The sequence below is a fragment of the Puntigrus tetrazona genome, unplaced genomic scaffold (genome assembly GCF_018831695.1).
Source record: "Puntigrus tetrazona isolate hp1 unplaced genomic scaffold, ASM1883169v1 S000000373, whole genome shotgun sequence".
NCBI lineage: Eukaryota > Metazoa > Chordata > Actinopteri > Cypriniformes > Cyprinidae > Puntigrus > Puntigrus tetrazona.
Window position 1 is genome coordinate 77,084 of NW_025048028.1, and position 20,188 is coordinate 97,271.

Genomic DNA, 20,188 nt, shown 5'->3' on the forward strand with positions numbered 1-20,188 from the left:
AGAACGAGAAGAGACTTTTATTGTTTTTATTTAAATGAAAAGCAGCATTTATTTACAAGACACATTTGTACATGGAAGGATTTTCTGTACTATTTTCAAATGGAATTGCAAATCTTTTTTGTGTGCAAATAATTTCACTAATGCTAAAGTATTTAAATCGTTTTGAAACCAAAAAAATCCTGATACGCACAGCTTTTGCTCATTGCTTGCTCCCGCCACCTGCCTGATCTGCTCTTTATTAAAAGTAGGTAATTAATAAACATATTTTAATTAACAAACAAATTAAACAACATCGCAGCCAATAGCCTGCTAATATACAATATATCATCTGTTAAAAATTTCAGCATTATTTAATCATAACAGACATTATTATGAACATTTTGGTTGAAATAATTGTGCTGTCTACATATTTTACATACATACATGTCCATATTTATTTCTGTTTTACTCTTTGCATCTTTGTCCAGCGTATAAACCGTGAAACTATGAAAATGCAGGTTTAATCAGATGTATATTGCGCCAAAGATACTTATGGTTGGATTTGTAGCCTTCAGACCCACTGACACCAAAGACAGAAACACAGTAAAACTTAAATATAACACCTAATATAGATATTATCTAGCATTTTTTGTGTAAACAGGCCTTCGGAAAAACACGCAATGCTATAATTGCACTTTTTATGATGGCAGTTGTTGTCATAGCCTTTCTTTTTCTGTTTTTAGACGCATCAGAACTCTGTGGTCAACAAATCATTCTCCAGAAATGAAATGCAGGACATTGCTGTCTCTTCCATAGACTTGGACCAGCCGGCTAAGTTTCCCTCCACATAGGGCAGCACTCCAGAGGTCACCTGGTTATAGTACGACACCTAGAACAGCAACCAGAAAAGATCAGACCGAGCAGGAGAGGGATGTTTTTATCCAGATCCTGATGGGTGTAGTTGGTACCTTGCAGGCTGAATAGCCTACTTCGTGAACGAGGAATCCTGCACATTTAACTTCACTTCGAATAGAGTTGTCATCTGGTGGAACTGTTGCCACGGTGACGGACCGGATCGCTACGACATACGGATCTCTGTCATCATAAAAATGCAACTTGAGAGAGACATTAAAGGGATAGTTCACGCAGAAATAAAAATATTTGCAGAGAAAGTGCTTATCCACGTTTGAGTTGGTGCATTGATACATTGGTTTCTTCATCAGAACAGATTTAGCATCACTTGCATCACCAATGGATCCTCTGCAGCGAATGGGTGCCGTCAGAGAGTCCAAACAGCTCATTAAAACATCATAGCAATCCACAGCACTCCAGACTTGATGTTAATGAAATGCAAAGTGAATAACTGCACGTTAATATTGTTTTATCCAGTGAAAAACTCATTTCTTCTGTTTCAGGAGAGAAATATGCACAGATCAAGCACTTTAAACAAAGTCTAAAACAGATTGTGATTTGAGACAACAACAGGAAAAAGAAGTTTAATTTCGGATTATAGAGCAGTTAGATCAACTTAATGATGGATTTATTACAAACATGCATCTTTTCACTTCACAAGAGTTTTTATCAGCAGTTTGGACTCTCATTCTGACGGCACCCATTGACTGCAGAGGATCAAACGCTGAGCAAGTGATGTGATGCTACATTTTTCCAAATCTGTTCAGATAAAGAAACACCCTCATCTACATCTTGGAGCAGTCTAAGAGCGAGCGGAGCTTTAGCACATTTGAATTTTTTGGGTGCACTATTTCTTTAAAGACTTCTCCGAAACGCAATCACTTGTGGTAGCGCCGGAATCATACCCATCTTTGCAGGGTTGCCTTTTAGACAACAGAACCACGAAATCCCGACTTTTGCTTCCTTTGACTGTGGTGCATTCGATGCGATAAATGGTTTCCTCCTCGTCTGCTTTCTCGACCTCTTCACAGCTCCTGGAGTGCATGTGGAATGATGCAGATGGTGAGAAAACTATGTTATGTAATCGCAACACTCACAGCACAATCAAAGTAAGGTAAAAGGATGCAATAAACTCCTGTTAGCCTACAAATAGTTTTTGTCCCACTGTGGCCGTAACCGCAGATCAGCAAGCAGCGAGAAAGCGTGAAAAGCTGTGGTTTTGATCTTCATCTCAACTTTTAAGCACAGCTTATTTGCCTCCTCGTGCACATAGAGCCCTATCTGCAAAACACAAGGAGATTCAGCACGCCACTCACACGATGGACATATATAGATGCATCATATAGAATAAAGAAAGGGATGACCTTATCGTTGATGTTACTGGCTTCCCATCCTCTCTCTCCAGCCAAGACAGTGAGAGCTGCCACATTGTTATACCCCAAATACACCTGTAGAGGGCAGAGATGTTACACGTCCAGAAGGTATATTGTCAGGAAGTATGTGATTTTAGATGAAGCTATTGTGCGGAAAACAGTACGTGACCTTTATTCATTTACTGTGACCGATTTACCTGTAAATGATATCAATAATGATCTGTAGTTATTTCCACTGAGCCTATTTAAAGTGACACGTATGCAAAACTGTCTAAACCTGCCATTCAACGAGTTTAACAGACTAGTGTTTGAAACAATGCTTGAAACATGTATCACTTCAGGATCGTAATTATTCAATTTGGATTCTGAGGTACCTGATTACTTTTATCCCAAGGCACGGAAATCGGTCCCTCATCTCTCGAGTACAGAATATGTTTCCTACAATTTAAAATTTGGCATGTTTTTAAACACCGAGGAATGTAAACGATGGAGTTTTCACTTGTCTGTAGAGAAATTACCTGGCCATGCGAATTCTCTTCCTGACAATAGCACCAATAAACCGCCTTTCTCCGTCCTAAAAAAATTCAATGATACAATTCGTGCGCCTTCAAGCGAGGCTCAGCTGTTGCACAATACATATTTTACTGTTACCGAACATGCAAATAACTCACAAGCGTTGTGTAGGTAACGTCAGGAAACGTCTGTTTCTCACCGTCAAGTCCTGGGACGTAATAAATCATGGAGGCACTGTTGATGTGTCTTGGTGTCCCCTCATTCCACTCCTCACAGTTATATGCCTCCACCCGAACACCAACCTCCACGCTGACGTACAGATTGAGACAACCACGTGTTTAAAATGTTCCTCGGTTTATTAAACATTATTAATAAAGTTAATATGAACACAAAAATGTAAAAGTGCACCATGTATAAAGTTATTGTCTCTCAAAAGAGACTCTGAATCATTGAAACAAGTCGTTTTTTAAAGCAAATCCCGAGCCGTTTCATGAAACATGTTTCAGCGTGAAACCATTCCGAGCAATAACCGCATTGAAAATGAACTGCTGAAATTGTTGAGCGAATAAGAAAAGGTGACCAAAACTGCATATTAAGTGTTTTTTGACCTTGCGTGCATGTCATAATAGTTTCATTACTCTTAATAGGGGCACCTTCATTTCTTAATAAATCTGCCTAGTTTTAATGTGAGTGATGTTTGACTATTGCATATTGCAGTCCTGAGAGCTAAATTAAAAAAAGAAGGTTGTTTATCTACAGCAGTCAGGTGTATGTAGCTACTGTACCTGGTCTGAAAGACATTATTGACCATCGCTTTAAACACCAGTCTGTCACCGATGCTGGACGGACCTCGGAATCTGAACATGTCCACAGCTCCGAGAGAAGGATAGTAGCCACACAAACGACTAGGAGAGAAGATGAAATGCAGATTTAAATCTGCATGTTTTTCTTTAATTTAATAATTTCAACTAGAGGCTTGAGAAAGCCTGACCAGAAGGACCGCGCAAGGTTTGAAGTTTAAAAGTTGTAGGGCCATGGCAAATGGAATTATAGACAGAAAACGATTTAGATAGATAGTGTCAGCCAATCAGAACGCCTTTTGTAAATACCCAAGCAGAGACGCTTCTGCTGTGATTGGTTGTTGTCACCAAGCTTCAGACACACTCCCTCCACCATCGATTTAACGCTCTGTGTAGATGTACAGTAAGATAAAGACACGCGTTTCTGGATGCGCTACCTGGCTGCTACTGTAGCCACGTTCTCCATCCAGGCCATGATCTGTCCTCCAAACGTGTTTCCATGGTGATTGGCATGCGGCGGCAGCACCAGCTCGATGCTCTCGACCCGCGTGAGCTCGGTCGACACCACGGCCGTGACGGGCTTCCTGCTACACAGTCCTGAAATGTCAACAAATCCTTCATCAGCACACTGACTCATGACTGGAACCCGCCAGGTTGATCTCGCTGCCAAGTTGCGTTGCGGCTCTTGCTGAGTCTCATGTCCGTCCTCTGGCTGACTCTGTCACGGGATTCTTTCCACTGGAGACACTCGGTGCGTTCGGGCAGCGATTTTAATATCTAATGTTGCACCATTTGTTCTTTCATTGTTCGTCAAGTTATTAGAAGCTGTCTTCTGAAGTAAACTGAGGCATCCATCTCACAACCTCGTAAGAACAATATACTAACCCTTGTCTTGAAGGTTGTAATAGTCCTTCATTAGGTTGTTGAAGGCCTCTTCGTTGTAGAGACGGAGTCGTCGTCTCTCTGAAGCTAGTGAATATTCAAGCATTTCCTCTACAGAGCCCTGAATGTCCAAGGGTTTCAGAGACACCTGCAGAAATGGACATAAGTGAATATTTAGGAATATATATTCATAATCACACGTCACTACTCTCTGACAGTCACTGTAGACGTCACATTAAAATTTTGCTATTTTACTAGAACCCAGTTACAAAACGAGTTAAAATGAATAAATCAAATGTGACATGTTATGTTTTTACTATGTATTTTAAACAGTATTTTAAGAAGGATTTAAAGGAACACTGCACTTTTTTTGGAAATAGGCTCATTCTTTAACCGCAAACGGTAAAAGTTGACTTTTGCTGTTTTGAAATCTATTCAGCCGACCTCTGGATCCGGCGATAGCACTTTTAGCCGTTTCAAAATCATAAAGTATTGTGAAATATTAATACGATGTAAAAATATAACTATATAATTTATTCCTGTGATGCAAAAAAAATTTCTTCAATTTTCTAACGTAACATGATCCTTCAGAAATCCTTTTAATATGCTGAGATTTGCTGCTCAGGAAACATTTCTTATTATTACCAATGATGAAAACAGTCGTCCCGCTTAATATTTTTGTTGAAACCATGTTACATTTTGTTGATGAATATAAACTTCAAAAGGTTGGGATTTATTTGAAATGCAAATCATTTGTGATATTATATATTCAATATCATTTTTTACGTTTCATGCTCACTTAATGAGATCATTTAGCTCAAATTCAGTAACCTCACCTTGTGTATTCCTGTTGGTTTGGCAACGAACGTGGAGAAGGCCACACAAACCCTCTTTGTCACCCCGCTGAGCACCTCCTGTACTGTTACATAGATGCCTACCTGATAAAAACAGCGGCCTGATCAGACGCACAAATGCATTATAGTTCTTCCATTAATATTTAATACTGTTTCTCCTTGTGTTACCTCCATACTTGTGTTGAAAGCCCTGTTCACCCTGGCTTTGATATTGATAACCTGCCCAACCCTGAAATAAACAGAGGTATGATATGATTCGATAACAGATCAAGTTATCACACAACATCACATACTCAATAACTACTTGATCCATGACCTTAGACCTGTCGCTAAAATCTAATTGATGCCAAGACTGTTGTTTCAGGATCAAGAAGGGTGATCTCCTTTGATAAGTCAGGTTAAAAGACCAGTTTACCCAGATATGAAAATTTTATATATTATAAGTGTAAGCCATAAACGATATAGATAAGTTTGTTGCTTCATAAGAATGAATTTGTGAAAAACTGCAACAGATTGGGAGAAATGTATTAGTTCCTCTGCAGTGAATGGGTGCCGTCAGATATGTTAACGTCCAGTGAGGACAACAGAGGATAGACTTTTTCACCGAATGCAGCACTATTATGAATTATGGACACATATATTTGCTTCACAGTATGTTAATTTTAGTGCAGTAGTTTGAATTTGTGCATCACTGTGAGGTTTTTATCAGCTGTTTGGACTCTCATTCTGACGGCACCCATTCACTGCAAAGGAACGCATGCATTTCTCCCAATCCGTTCCAATCAAAACTTATGTATATCTCGGATGGCACGATGGTGAGTGCATTTTCACTCGAAGCAGGACACGTTCTAGTACCTTACAGTCTCTTCAAACTGGATATCATCCATGGAAGCTGTTACACACGCCATTCCTGCATGCCTTTCCGCTTAAAGGAAGAAATGAAGAAATAAGACTTATTTATGAGATTTATGAAATGAACCACTAAATGAACCCTCAAAGACGGGAACACACTTATTGTTCAAATTCGCTTGTAACCGTTATTTATATTTCATGTGTTTAACTGGAGCAGAAACAGGAAGGAGATGGAGCGTCCGCTATAAGAGAGGACACGTGTAAATCATTGATGTCTGCCTTCCTCAAGCCCCTTTCCTTCAGTGACTGAGAAATGTGGATTCACACAAGATATGTGGGTAAAAGGTGGCTGGATGCTAGTTACCTTCCTTGCTTATAGTCTAAAGGTGACTGCTTATCTCAACCTACTCTGATGGGTTGATAACACACTAGGTTGTTTTGGAAAAGGGACATTTTTACTGCTGTAGTAGGTCAGTCGAGGTCTTTCTGCTCTCACCTTTAGCATTTATTAAAGATCTATGGCTCACTGGGACACTTTATCCAAATGGATTTACAGTATTGGAAAATTAAGCAGTATTTTATTTACTACTCATTAGATATTTTTATCTTTAGTATGTCTGCGGCTCGATGGTGCATCAGATTAACATTTGCTGATTTAGTTGTTGTTGCACAAAAAACATCTCGTCACAAGAGGACTGCATTAACAGGGACCTACAGAGCAGAATAAATGTATGTAGTTCTTGATTATTTTAATTTGAAAAAGTTGTCATTATTGTGATTCTTGATTCCAGAAGCAGAATTTTGGGACATTTGTAAAAAATGTAATGGTAAAGCCACAATCCGAATTGCAATACAAATAAACTTAAAATACCAAATAAAATATTTATGACTATAAATTCGAATGAGTGTTTCTAAATTTACATCATTTGAATATGTAAAAAGTATAATGCAAAATAATGTAATTTTATATTTAATATTTTATAATTTATAATAGAAAAATATTGAATACACTATTGTAATATTTCATATTACTCATAACTATATTTTGCGATTTAAAACATTTAAATAATCAAACAAAAAAAAAGCCTCTCAATTACGCTATATACTACTTCTGCATAATGTGTCATAATGATGTCATAATAGCCTCAAACTATACATTTAGACAAAATAATGCCATCAACTGGCCTACAAGTTGAATAATGAAGACTCTTGAAATATTAAAGGACTCAAAACACTATCAACAACATGCCACTGCTGCTTATCTAGGTCTAAAATGGCCTTTGTACCATACTAATGTCACTTTTATGTCACTCATATATATATATATGAAAAAAGTTTTCAGATAAACAATATTTTGCTATCATATATATATGCATATATATATTATGTCACATATTATAAATCAATACATGTGCGAAGGCAAAACCTCCATCCCCATCTGCACCTGCACCTGTCGCGCTCACCTGCGAGGCAGGCGGTGGTGTCCATCCACTTCAGCAGCTGTCCTGCTCCCAGCTCTCCCCGGTGGTTCGCGTGGCAGGGCAGGATGGACTGGCACATCTGCACCTCCACCGGGCCGGACCATTTCTTTCCCGTCCCTCTCGACCAGTTCTGATCCATGAAGCCTCTTTCAAAGATGCGGGTGTGTGGAAATAACGGGAGGTCAGCTCGTTTCACTCTTTTATCAGGGCCAGGTGACCTCAACTCCGGCCAGCTTTGACGTCCGTCTGCGGGACCATGTGATGTGCGAGCCGCGAGCTGCAGGACACTATGCAGGCTATTCACACACACACACACACACACACCTGTGCTACAATTGTTGTTACGACACATGGATTGTGATGTAATCGCCATGTGCGTTTTATGAACTTGTTTTATGCCAGTGTCATAACGTTGCCGAGTGTCGACAGGTCACGCTTGTAATACGCTGTTCATTCTGAGCCAAATTCTGATCTGTTTGAATTGGCTGTCAATATTTACCTCACCTTACCTGAAAAGGTAACGTTACCCTCAAAAACGTGGCCTGGATGTTGTTTTGTGGACTTTTGTTATTTACCGTTTACACCAGTTTCTCAATCCCGTGACGGTTGTAGGGCGGCTTCTGATGTCAGTGTTTTTATCGTTCATCAAAAAACAAACTTAATCATTCTATTTATATGGGAAAGCCTACAAGAAAGACGATGAACATCGAGAGCAAATCAGAACCCGGCCGACTTTAAAGCCACGTTCAGACTGTCAGCCCAAATCCGATTTTTCATATTTTTAGATAGCAACGAATGAACTGCATGAAATCCGATATGAGCAAATCCGCTTCCAGCTACATTCGTATGAGGTTTGGGATCTTTAAAAGAGCTGAAGCGTTTAATATTTCGCAGAGTAAAAACGATTACTAAGACATTATCGTTTTTATAAAAATGGGCTATGGAGCCATTCTTAAAACCTTATGGTTACAGTCATCGGAATAAATGAGGCCGAACTGATCTAAAATTGACCAGAAGCCAATATGAAATAAATAAATGCATGATTAAATTCGTACATTTCTCTTATGTAAACAGAAAAAAACTGTCAACTTAGCACATAAAAAAATAAATAATTAAAAATCACGCATAAAATGTGAAATGATTTGACAGTCTGTTAAACAGCAATGAGAAGCTTTATATCAGTACAGGATATCCAAAACTTCTCTGTGTATTTACAAAAGTCAACACAAGGTAGAAAATAAACACTTCACAAAATCAAAAATCAAACATCAAATAAGTCAAACGTGATGGGGTCTTTCTTGTAGTCGGGGAAAAAATCTGGGGCAAAAAAGGGCAAATGTTATTACAAATAAACACGAAAACACCTCAGTTATTGTACAGTATTGTTTTAAATAATTCACAGAGACACAGATAAATCAGATCCCCCAAGCTATAAAAAAATTCACATATATATTTTAGAAATTCTGCAATAATAATATTAATAATAATAATAATAATTCCACTTGAAAAAAAAAAAAAAAATCAAAGCAAATCACAGTTTCTCCGGGTGACACAACAACGCCTGTATAAATAAGTTGATTATTAGAATGACAGATGTACGGAATTATAATTCCCATCCATGTGCCCTTCCTCTAAATGGACCTTTTTCCTTTTTCCCAAAAAAATCGTCCTTACTTCCTGTATTCACATGCAAAGATTTTCACGAAGAAAACGTCGTAATATAAGAGCAGTAAACGTTGTATCTGTGTACGCCACATGATTAGGAGTATTTTCAAAACATGACGGAGATATTCTTCGGTAACTGAAGCTAGTGCGACGATCTCAGTTCGGTTTCGGAGGACGTCCCTCTCGCGTCCCCCAGTTAAGATTTTTTTTTTTTACGTGTACGTATGGAATGGCTGTTCTTCGTAGGCATCATCCTGAAAAATAAATCTCCTGTATATACAAACAAAACCTCCAAGGTGTTGATCGGGTCGGACTGCATTTGAGGAGCACAGACGTGAGAAGGCCGAACGCAGTGGGAAATAATAAATTACAGACGTCGGTTGGAATTACAAACACATTTCCGTTAACGACAGCTCAACCCGCTGTGATAAAATACGAACTGAACTCTCGCGAAGGCGATTATGAATCAATTACAGCGCGTCCTCGCTGGGGAGTCGATTTTTAGCGTTGCGATTCTGCCGTTTTTACGAACCCTGCTGCATCTCAACAAGTGTTTCCTGCGATAAATCCGTTTACATAGATCTGTCGATTTGCATCATATCCCAAGTCCATCGTCTCTCTTTCTAGGATCGATATATGTCCTTTCATACACACATGCACATGTAACTTTGAATGTACACCCACATATATACACGAAGATATACGTAAATATAGACAGGCTGTTGATTCGTCGTTCTCAGCCCAATGTGGTTCAGCTTTGTCTCTCGGTACGACGCGGCCGAGGAGGTGAAAGAATGACTTTTGAAGAAATAAGGAAACGAGGAAGGAGAGAGAAAAAGGAGAGGCTTGGACCCATATTCTTCGGAGAGCAGAAGAGGGCTGGCTACAGCGCGCTTGCACAAGTTCCATGTCATGTGGTGGAATCCACCTGGATTTCCGAATGAGGTCTTCACACACTCATGGTCATGTTTGGAGAATACTGCAAGGACGTTAGAATTAGGGAAGAGAGCGTGAGTGGGTTTTTAAGGACTCCGAAAGGAATTGTTTACACTCAAATGAATAGCTGCTGAAATCTGACTCAAACTCATCAGCATCTTGGGTGACTCGAGAGCGCGTCTTCATCAGGTCTGGAGAAAAGTAGCATCACGTCGCTTGCTCGCCAGGGGGTGCTCTGCAGTGAATGGGTGCCGTCGGAATGAGAGTCCAAACGGCTGAAAAAACATCACAGTAATCCACAAGTAATCTCCAGTCCGTCGATTAAAATATCTTGAGAAGTATCAAACCACTGCTTCAGGCTAAAGTACAAGTCTATCATCTATAATAACACTTCATTCTGTTAAAAAGTCCATCCTCTCACTTCAAAATCCACCAGGATGTCTGTTTAGAATTATTTTCATTGATAAATGGTACTGTATATACAGTACTTCTCTTCTGATTGAGTTTTATTACCGTATAAAGTAATATTATGGATAGAGGACTCAGAAACGCTTAAGGTTAAAAGTGCCTTAACGATCGATTCGTTTTGTACAATTGTAATGCGTTAATCGACGGACTGGAGATTGCTTGTGGATTACTGTGATGTTTTTATCAGCTGTTTGGACTCTCATTCTGACGGCACCCATTCACTGCAGGGCATCCATCGGCGAGCAAGTGATGTAATGCTACATTTCTTCAAATCCTTTCCAATCAAGAAGCAAACTCTTCCACATCCCAGATGACCAGAGGTTGAGTAATCTTTTAGCACTTTTAGAAATGACATACACTCTCATTCTGGAAAGGGTTAAGGAAATTTCCGCCCATTTCTCCGTCATCTCGAGGAGTTCCAGGCTGGTTGCTCATGCTTAGGTTACCAGGAGAGTTCTGTACAGATAGATAGTGATATTGTTCAGTGTTACAAGGTTTGTGGGCGACCCAACTTGTGTATGAAGATCAGGGCCGTCATTTCAATAATAAGAATTATGATAAAAGTTTTATAATAGAACTTTTAACAAGACGAGACACGGCGGCCAAAAATTCCCATTCATCATTTGATATTTAAATATTAAATATTGACAGTCCTAGTTAAAATACGAAACAACTCTTACCTTGGGCATACTGTCCATGTCAGCTGATCCTAAAGAAATATAAATACAGATTATTATACTGCAGATGCATTGCTGCGAAAGCAGCACTTTTAAAATGCGTGATTAATCTTCAGTGACCACAAGGTGGCACAATCATGCAAAATGACAACAAATCAGGAAATCAAGCATGAAAGCTGCGATTTCACATTGAATTTATGACATGCTTTGATACTCTCCGAGCAAAGCAAATGGACAGCACTCAAAGACGTCTAGAGTGTGTTCTTAAGTGGCTGTTTGTATTAGAGGAGCTCTTACCTAATGATCCATTCATGTGATGAGGCTCCATTCCTGCCATGCTGCCCATCGGACCATCTCCACCCGGACCAATGGGGAACTGTCAAACACACGCAGAAGCTCGTGTAACATTATTACAGAAACTACAGAGAAAGTTTGGTCAGTCGGTACAGAACGAACAAATGCAACCCAATGTGAGCTGTGAGATGTATGTGTGTGATTATTTAAACTCATCGGGGCTCGCTTACATTTTGCCTGTTTCCTCCGGGCGGCACTGTGTTGATCATGGTGTACATATTTTCTCCAGAGTTTGTCGAGTCTGCAGAGGAAGAGCCAAACACAGAAGCACATCAACAACGTCTCAGCCAATGCTTAACTGATACGATATGATACTATTTGGACATTTTTGTTCACTAAAGATATAGTAAAGTAAGTAAATAAATGTTTAAAAGTCTTAAAAACTAAAAACATATACATATATAAACACTCAGAAATATTGTAAAATATAAACAAAATGTGAACTAATGCTATTGGTATAATTTAAAAAAAGTATAATATTTAAATATATACATAAATGAAACATTTAAATTACATTATACAAAGTAAAACCATTATATATATGTATGTAAAACAAAATATTTTAAATAATGTTATTGCTATAAATTTTTTGTATAATTTAGAAATATAATACAGTAAATAAAAAATATATAAAATAAATTATATATTATACTGTATATACTTTGTGTGTGCGTTTGAAAAATATCATTTAATTTCATTCCCCTCTCAATATATCTATCCACTGTTAAATTCATCTGTGCAGTCATACCTGCAGGGCTAGGCATGATGGGAGTTCCCGGGGGCCCTCCTCCTCCGGGTGGACCCTGAGAGAGAGAAAAGACAAATATTGTTGCGAATCTCACGTCACGCAGATGAATTAGTTATATCTGCATGCACTCACGGCATGAACAGGTGTAAATGTGAAGACAGTCCTGTGTGTGTGTGTGTGTGCGTGTGGTTCATGACAGCGGCCCGAGGCCCTTGCTGTGGTCAGCATTGTGCATATCTGCTTCATCCTCCCTCTTCCCAAATCTAATTATCTCTCCTCCTCTCTGCTGACTCGGCTCTGCTTTCCCGAGCAGCTCGTCTTGTCTGACTGCTTTCAGTAAGCTACCACAGCTTCCCTTCCACAAATCATCTCAGCCGGGAGTTACTGACAGCGGTTTAACAGAAGATCTTGTGTAAATGTCTTAAAATGACGTGTTTAATCACTCAAATGTGCTTCAGTGTATCTGGCAATGTCTAGTTGTGTGAAGGATTTTTACTTGATTTTTCACCAGATTTTTTATGTCTTTCTACAAGCTAAGGCCATAATGTAAGCACATATACATATTCAGTATATCACATAAAATATGCCTATATTTAGCACATTCTTAAATGAAGATAAATTTGCTGGAGAATCAAAATGACTTAAGAGGTTACTTTTTTTTAAGAATCTATTTAAATGAAGTGATTTTATGCTTGAAACAACAACAAAAAATAACTTAATCAAAAGAGATTTTTTTTTCTGATCTCACTGGCAAGTAATTACATTTTTGCTTTCAAAAAACAAGACTTAAAATCATTTGCAATTGTGCATATCATAAATGCAGCATATTAGAATGAAGGTTTGTGTGACACTGGCGTAATAATGCTGAAAATTCAGCTTTGCATCACAGAAATAAATTACATTTTACAAAATATAACAAAAGTAAAAAAGCTCATTTAAATTGCAAAAATATTTCACAATTTTATTATGTTTTACTGTATTTTTAATTAAATAAATGCAGCTTTGGTGAGCAGAAGAGACTTCGTTTAAACAGTTATTTAAAAAATAATATTTAAATATATTCTATTAATGACTAGTAAGAACATTTATTGGCATCTATGACTGAGAATTATCTGCGATCTGAAGCACGGCTAACAGCTGGACATAAATGGAGAGGGTCACAGCACTTACCACATAACTCCCTGGAGACGCCGAGGAGTACGGGATCTTAAATGCCACGTGGATCCGATCAGACCGAAAAAACAGAGAGAATGTCAACAAATCAGATGCTCTTCAAGTGCAAACATTTACCTACAGCTGTAGTGGCTGACATTTCACAATGACTGATTGGAGAAATGACTCACCGAGTTGGAATTTGGTGGATTTGGCCACGGTCGTCCTCCGGGACCCCTGTAATAGGGCGAGACGTGTCGTACGGTTAAGTAGAAAATAATTTGTTATTAAGCAAGTACTTGTTAGTGTGATAAAAAGTACGTACATATTCATCCCAGGCATCCCAGGACCCCCAAGAGCATTAAGTGGTGGTCTCATGCCTCCCCCATATGCCTGGAAAGATAGAAACAAATGTGGTGAAGTGCCTTTGTATTTAGTTTAGATGAGAGAAGCAAAAATACGGCTGTGATGGTCGTACCTGTGGCCCAAGGGGTACCATCCCTCTGGGCGGAGTCATTCTCTGCATAGCCCCGCCCATATTTGGATGACCTGTTCCAAACAAATGATCAGATACAAATTAGTGATAAAGAAATGCTCAAAAGAAATCCCAAAGAAAAAACGTATTTTTAAATGTTTTCATACAATAATGAATATTTAACCTGGTAAAATATGTACTCAGCTATATTTATTATTTTTTATTATTATATATGACTAAATTTTCTTACGGTCACTAAATCAATTCATTAAAAAAGATAAAAAAAAAAAAAACTCAATTTGTTTACATACAGTATGTTATGTTTTAATATAATAATGTACATGTTCAGTGGTGATATATATTGCCTCTTTTAATTATAATGTTTATTAAGGTGTCTCTGATGATTAAAAAATATTTCACCCCTCCCTGAAAATGTATCTACAGCAGAGTGCAAATATATTTAATGTTAAATATGGTAATATAACATTTTCTATTTTCTTTATTAAGATTAACCTCATGAAAACTGTCAAGTAATGCAAATGAAGAGTCATATTTATTGTATTAATGTAATTTATGCAACTTTCATAAATGTTGTGAATTTACAATATTTAATTACAATATAACATAATAATGTAATAATTTAACATAATAACAACAATGCTTACTTAATATAGTAATATTAAACATTCACTAATAAGACAGTAATATACATAAAAAAAAGGAGATATTTAATGTAAAACAATAAATGACAGTTGAATGACCCCCCGCAAAAAAAAACATTCAAATGTATTTAAACAGCATGGAAATATTTAATTTATGATGATTAAAAAAATAAAACAATCATTTGTCCAGACTTGATTTTCATTACTGAATTACCATAATGAGAATGAGATTTTTTTTCTTGCATTACGATAATGAGAATTCTGGGGGAAAAGTGAAAAGTGCTTAATTGCTATGAAAATAATGTCATCATGGTCCTAAAATAGGCTTCATTTTCTTTATGTAATATATATATATATATATATATATATATATATATATATATATATATATATATATATATATATATATTTTTTTTTTTTTTTTTTTTTGATTTAGGTGTTAAATACGTTTAACTGCAAGCAAACCTTGTTGTCTTGATGGGTCCATACCACTGGGTAATAACGACTGGTTTCCAGGGACTCCACCTAATGCCTGAACCAGTAAGATACAGTACAAATTAACATACACTTGTCAACATCTTCCAAGCAGGAGTAGATAAGGCCCATTAGGTGCCCTTGGGCTATGACATTAGATCAGGGCCAAAAATATCACATTCATGCAGTCTGACTGGAAATAAAATGTGTAGCCTTAAGCGACAGGAATAGGAAAAAAAATATATATATTATTTGAGGGAAATATTAGTCTTGGCTGAAAAGTCTTAGCATGACTCACAGCAAGTCAATTAGACAAGACTGAAATAAACCATTTAAAGCTCCATCGTGAGTTTGTATTTCTATGATGGCGCTGCGTATTAAAACTAAACTGAAATGGAAGAGCACCTGGTTGGGTATTCTGAGAGGAGGTCTGGGGCCGCCGGGATAACGTGATGACATGAAAGGCTAGAAAAAAGAAGAGATATCACGTGAAATCAACAACTTTCTACTGTGAAGTCGTCATAAAATCAAAACCGAGTAACATATCTCTTTGTTGACTCGCTAAAACACCAGCTAGATAGCCAGCAGTGACCGTACTGAACCGGGTCTTTTTTAAGATCAGTACACAGTGAACTAGCCTTACTTCAGCTCTGGGGGCATTTACTTAAAGCTCGAGCAAATCAATAGCACAGAGAAAGTCTCTGGAGAACAGAAAACAATTATTTCCAAGCATCCAACCGAACGAGGCCATTTCCACCTCCACATCTGAGGTAAGATTAAGACAAAAAAACCTTTGATGGCAAAGTAAACATGCTACATGTATCCAAGATGAGAAAACATCCCTATATACACCCCGGCTAAGACTTTTTAATGTTTCTGAAGAATGCAAACATGCAGTAAAAGACTCGATGCAAGGCTGAAATTTCAGCGTCATTACTCGAGTCATGATCCTTCTGATGTACTCAGTTGCTGCTCATGAAAATATTACTAGCAATGTCGAAAACAATTGTTCTGCTTAATATTTTTGTGGAAACGATGATGCATTCAGGTTGCTCTCCAGATTAAAAAGTAGCATATATAAAAAAACATTTTATGTGTATATGTATGTCGTGATGCATCTCATCGCAAGGTGTCTATTGATTAGTTCACGAGGCTTTGGTGGTCACGTCTCATTTCAGACATCAAAGCTCAGTCGAGTGGCCAATCTGTTTTTGGGCCAGCATCAATCGATAATTAAGGGCAATAAGAGGTTCATTCAGAGTCAGTCATTATGATGTGAAAAATGGACGTCTTCACTGGGTTTTCATGAAAATGCAGCTCTTTGTTCATCAAAGGGAGAGAGAGATTTGTTGTGCCCTGAACGCGACGCATTTTTCAGCCACATTTCTATATGTGTGCATCTCCATAAAATACAGCCGGAATTAAAGAAGCGCTCAAGTCCAAACAAAAGGCGGAGGGTCTTCAATAGCGGACATTTAGCGGATTTAATTCTTCATACTGCATGAGATAGATTTCAACAAACACAAAAAGTAAGAGTAAGTTCAGATACGGAGTGTGGATTTTCATGAGTCGTGATCGTCTAAGCAAGTAACCATAGCAACAACAGGCTGCTCGAGTACTTTCCGATAGGATTCACATCAGTCAATACATCGATAAAACATACATGCTGATATTATCTGTTACTTTATCCGATTTAAAATTCAGGCATCGTGCACGCTTTCTTTTGGAGTCATCTGCGGTTGCTGAAAATGTTCAAATCATTCACTAATGAATCATTCAGAAAAGTTTGACTGAGCTGGTTCAAAAGAACCAATTCAAAAGAACGGTTCTTCCTGAGAACAGATCTTCTTGCCATAGCTAATCAGAAGCAAATTCTATGAATATAGACTATTTATACTTGTCATTTATTTTATATATATATATATATATATTTAAGCTGACAGTATAGCTGTATAGTCTACGTTTGAAATCTCTGACTGCTGAAATCTGGATCATGATGTACCTAGACTAGAAAGAGTGTTACGTGTCTGTCTCTGGCGGGAGCCGAATCACAGTAAGAGTATGTGAGAAGCACTACATCCGCTCCGGGACCGGGCTCAGTTGCTCAGCGCTGTCTGACATGCTCACCGCGGCCCTGCACACCTCAGTCACTGATTAATTATGGACCGAGGTGAGAGGCCTGCATTTGTCCTCTTTAATAATAGATGAGTGAGGTCTGTGGACTTCACCGAGGTGAACAGAAAGGTCTCTTTACAGGTAGAAGCGGCAGACAGTACATTCTCAGCCCATGTTTACTACCCTCGGGTTACAAGCCATGCTGATCAAGAACCAAATCCCTCAAAGTACTGTATATATGCAGCTTCTGACCACAAACACACTCGAGTCTATGATGTTTCACGAATACCTGCCCGGGTCTAATATCTAAAAGCCAGAAAAAAAACAGAACAGGCCATTCATCTAATCTAATATCTGTCCACTGCATAATTCATGGCTTAAGCTTTCTAAAAATAACACACCGGCACAATCATTCATCTCTCTAACAGGTTTTGGCAAAAAAGGCACAAAGAAGGTGATCCGGCTTAAGGCTGGAATTTTGAGCGTGTCCATACGTGCCTATAGACTATTTTTACAACTTATTAATGAAATAAAGTGAACATGCATCTGAGAATAATAAAAGGGATGCGTTAACGTTCTATAGAAATTTGGGCAGATAACTGGTCAATAATTGACAACTAATATTACAATTCTGTACAAGTTTGTGTGTTGTTTTAAAACCTTCTTTCATGGTTCAAGACATCACAACTTAGTGTATATAACACACATAAAATAACATATCTATCATTCATCCTTAGCATTGTACTATTATGATGCACAATAATGTATTAGGCAATGCATAATGCAGATGCACAATATTATAATACATATCAATCTACCAATGCACTCTTAAAAATGTTTCTTGCAATACAGATATCGCTTTGCCTATTCCTAATATTATAAAAAAAAGTAAAAATGATAATGAAAAAGCATGATGTGAATAAATTAATAAACAAATAAATCTGACATAACATCAAAAATGGTCAGCTCAAAGCTACACCCTTAAGGCCCAGAAATGTTTTCTCGATGGGTAGATTATGTATAAACACATTTCGGGCTGATGTTAGAGGGTACAGCAGGCAAGTTCTGCCTCAGTGACACGCTTTTAGACCCAGCGTATCCACTGAAAGTTCTTCTGTCTGCAAGTCTGGCACATCATTGCTTAGCTTCTGCAAAAACCCACGGATAAAGACTGAGAACTCCAGAGCGAGCTGAAGCATCCCTAGGGTAAATCATCTCCATTAGTCTGGTGGAAGAGCAGTATCTCACACTCAGAGTGGAGTAATACCCAGCATGCTTCGCTCTGACTCTAATCAGCGGGACGTGGATCTCTAAGGCCTCCAGCCCTGCTGCTGTACCATCTTTCTCTGTTATCAAGTTACATCAAATTACGTGCATGAAATATTAAGTGCTGGACACTCTCCTGTGCCGCTCCGCAGAAGGCAAAGAGACAAATCACCGATGTCCAAAGAGTGTAAAGTGATGCAAAAATGCATTTAGACACTTAATAGGACAGTTCGAACTGTCGTTATTTACTCACCCTCATGTAGTAGCAAAGCTGTATGAGTTTCTTTCTTCTGTTCAGAAAAAAAAGATATTTTGAAGAATGTGTGTAAACAAACAGCTGATGTACCCATTTTTTTTTACCATACTGTGGAAGTCGATGGCTACCATCAACTGATGGGCTACCCACATTCTTCAAAATATATATATTTTTTTGGGGTTCAGGAGAAGACAGAAACATATACAATGTGTGGGTGAGTAAACCAAACAGGTGGGTAACCAAACAGCCGACGGCAGCCATTGACTTCCACTGTATTTTTGGCTACAGTCAGCTTCATGTTTACTTACATTCTCCAAAATATCTTGTTTTTGGCTGATGGTAGCCGTTGCCTTCAAGTGTTACTTTTATTTATCAAGGAGGTCAATGGCTTTTCTTACCCCTTCTTCAAAATATCTTCTTTTGGGTTCAGCAGAAGAAAGAAAATCAAACATGAGGGTGAGCAAACAAAACTTTCTGGTAACCAAACAGCTGACGGTACCCATTGACATCCACGGTATTTTGTTCTCTATTATGGAAGTCGATAGCAACCATCAACCTTTTGTTAACCCGCATTCCTCAAAATATCATCTTTTGGCTTCACCGGACAAAAAAAGAACCTCCTACACTACAGGTTTGGAAAAACATGAGGTTGAATAAATGATTTGTGAGCTTTTACTTCTTAAATGTATATATTTCTGTAACTTGTATTTATTAAAATAGCTCAAGCACATTTTTCAACGACAAAAATAGGTTTGAAATGATAAACCATTAGATATTGGATAGATATGCGGTGCTTTAAGACGCGTTAGTGGAGCACGCTCATACTGATGAACAGACTTACCCACTAAAAACCACCAAAACAGCAGCTGATTAAAATACTTGAAATAAAAATTACAAGAGAAGTGAAGTTATTAAAAGTGACAGTGTTATGTGGTTCTCGGGCCTTTGGGGGGCACTCTTACGCTAAACTTCCCTGTTTGATCTAATGAAGGTCTGTTGGAAATCAGACAAAGACTGTTGCAGAGGCTGAATCCTTACGACGAAGACGAAACAACAGAAAAACTTACTTGAAATGCTCAGCACCAGCTCAGTGCTTTCTACGTTTCTCCTATTTTCCATCATTAAAACCCCAACTGAAACTGCGTGTCTCATCACAGATGTTCCGTTTGTATATATATATATTAATACGTACACATTTATGCATTAACATACACATTCTGATTGCGTTTGCTGATTACACACGGATTAAACAGATGGCTCTTTAAGGTCTCAGTACTTTACGCTGGAATCCGAG

General features: G+C 38.0%; 2 protein-coding genes across 3 annotated transcripts in view; both read right to left on the reverse strand.

Annotated features, from left to right (window-relative positions):
- Positions 1 to 12: 12 nt before the first annotated feature.
- Positions 13 to 7,969, reverse strand: LOC122333719 (acetyl-coenzyme A thioesterase). 2 transcript variants are annotated; one of them, XM_043231420.1, is made up of 15 exons: positions 7,629 to 7,959; positions 6,169 to 6,238; positions 5,482 to 5,542; positions 5,296 to 5,397; positions 4,463 to 4,607; positions 4,015 to 4,174; positions 3,563 to 3,682; positions 2,936 to 3,086; positions 2,783 to 2,838; positions 2,639 to 2,702; positions 2,256 to 2,339; positions 2,039 to 2,172; positions 1,797 to 1,925; positions 948 to 1,074; positions 13 to 868 (listed from the first exon to the last, which is right to left on the reverse strand). In XM_043231420.1, the coding sequence occupies exons 1-15, from the start codon at positions 7,783 to 7,785 to the stop codon at positions 728 to 730; spliced, it is 1,701 nt and encodes a 566-aa protein (XP_043087355.1). In that variant the 5' UTR covers positions 7,786 to 7,959; the 3' UTR covers positions 13 to 727. The 2 variants fall into 2 exon arrangements, with proteins under 2 accessions (XP_043087355.1, XP_043087354.1); XM_043231419.1 differs by having other exon boundaries at positions 2,639 to 2,838; positions 2,977 to 3,086; positions 7,629 to 7,969.
- An 830-nt stretch (positions 7,970 to 8,799) lies between these two features.
- Positions 8,800 to 20,188, reverse strand: part of ssbp2b (single stranded DNA binding protein 2b) — a 54,957-nt gene continuing 43,568 nt past the window's right edge. The window contains exons 6-17 of the mRNA XM_043231421.1: positions 15,663 to 15,722; positions 15,249 to 15,315; positions 14,125 to 14,195; positions 13,972 to 14,039; positions 13,838 to 13,883; positions 13,665 to 13,700; positions 12,495 to 12,549; positions 11,917 to 11,987; positions 11,690 to 11,768; positions 11,396 to 11,424; positions 11,073 to 11,171; positions 8,800 to 10,290 (exon numbers count right to left, since the gene is read on the reverse strand). Of these exons, the coding sequence (XP_043087356.1) occupies positions 10,261 to 10,290; positions 11,073 to 11,171; positions 11,396 to 11,424; positions 11,690 to 11,768; positions 11,917 to 11,987; positions 12,495 to 12,549; positions 13,665 to 13,700; positions 13,838 to 13,883; positions 13,972 to 14,039; positions 14,125 to 14,195; positions 15,249 to 15,315; positions 15,663 to 15,722 (711 nt within the window). The 3' untranslated portion in view covers positions 8,800 to 10,260. The remainder of the gene's footprint in view (positions 10,291 to 11,072; positions 11,172 to 11,395; positions 11,425 to 11,689; positions 11,769 to 11,916; positions 11,988 to 12,494; positions 12,550 to 13,664; positions 13,701 to 13,837; positions 13,884 to 13,971; positions 14,040 to 14,124; positions 14,196 to 15,248; positions 15,316 to 15,662; positions 15,723 to 20,188) is intronic.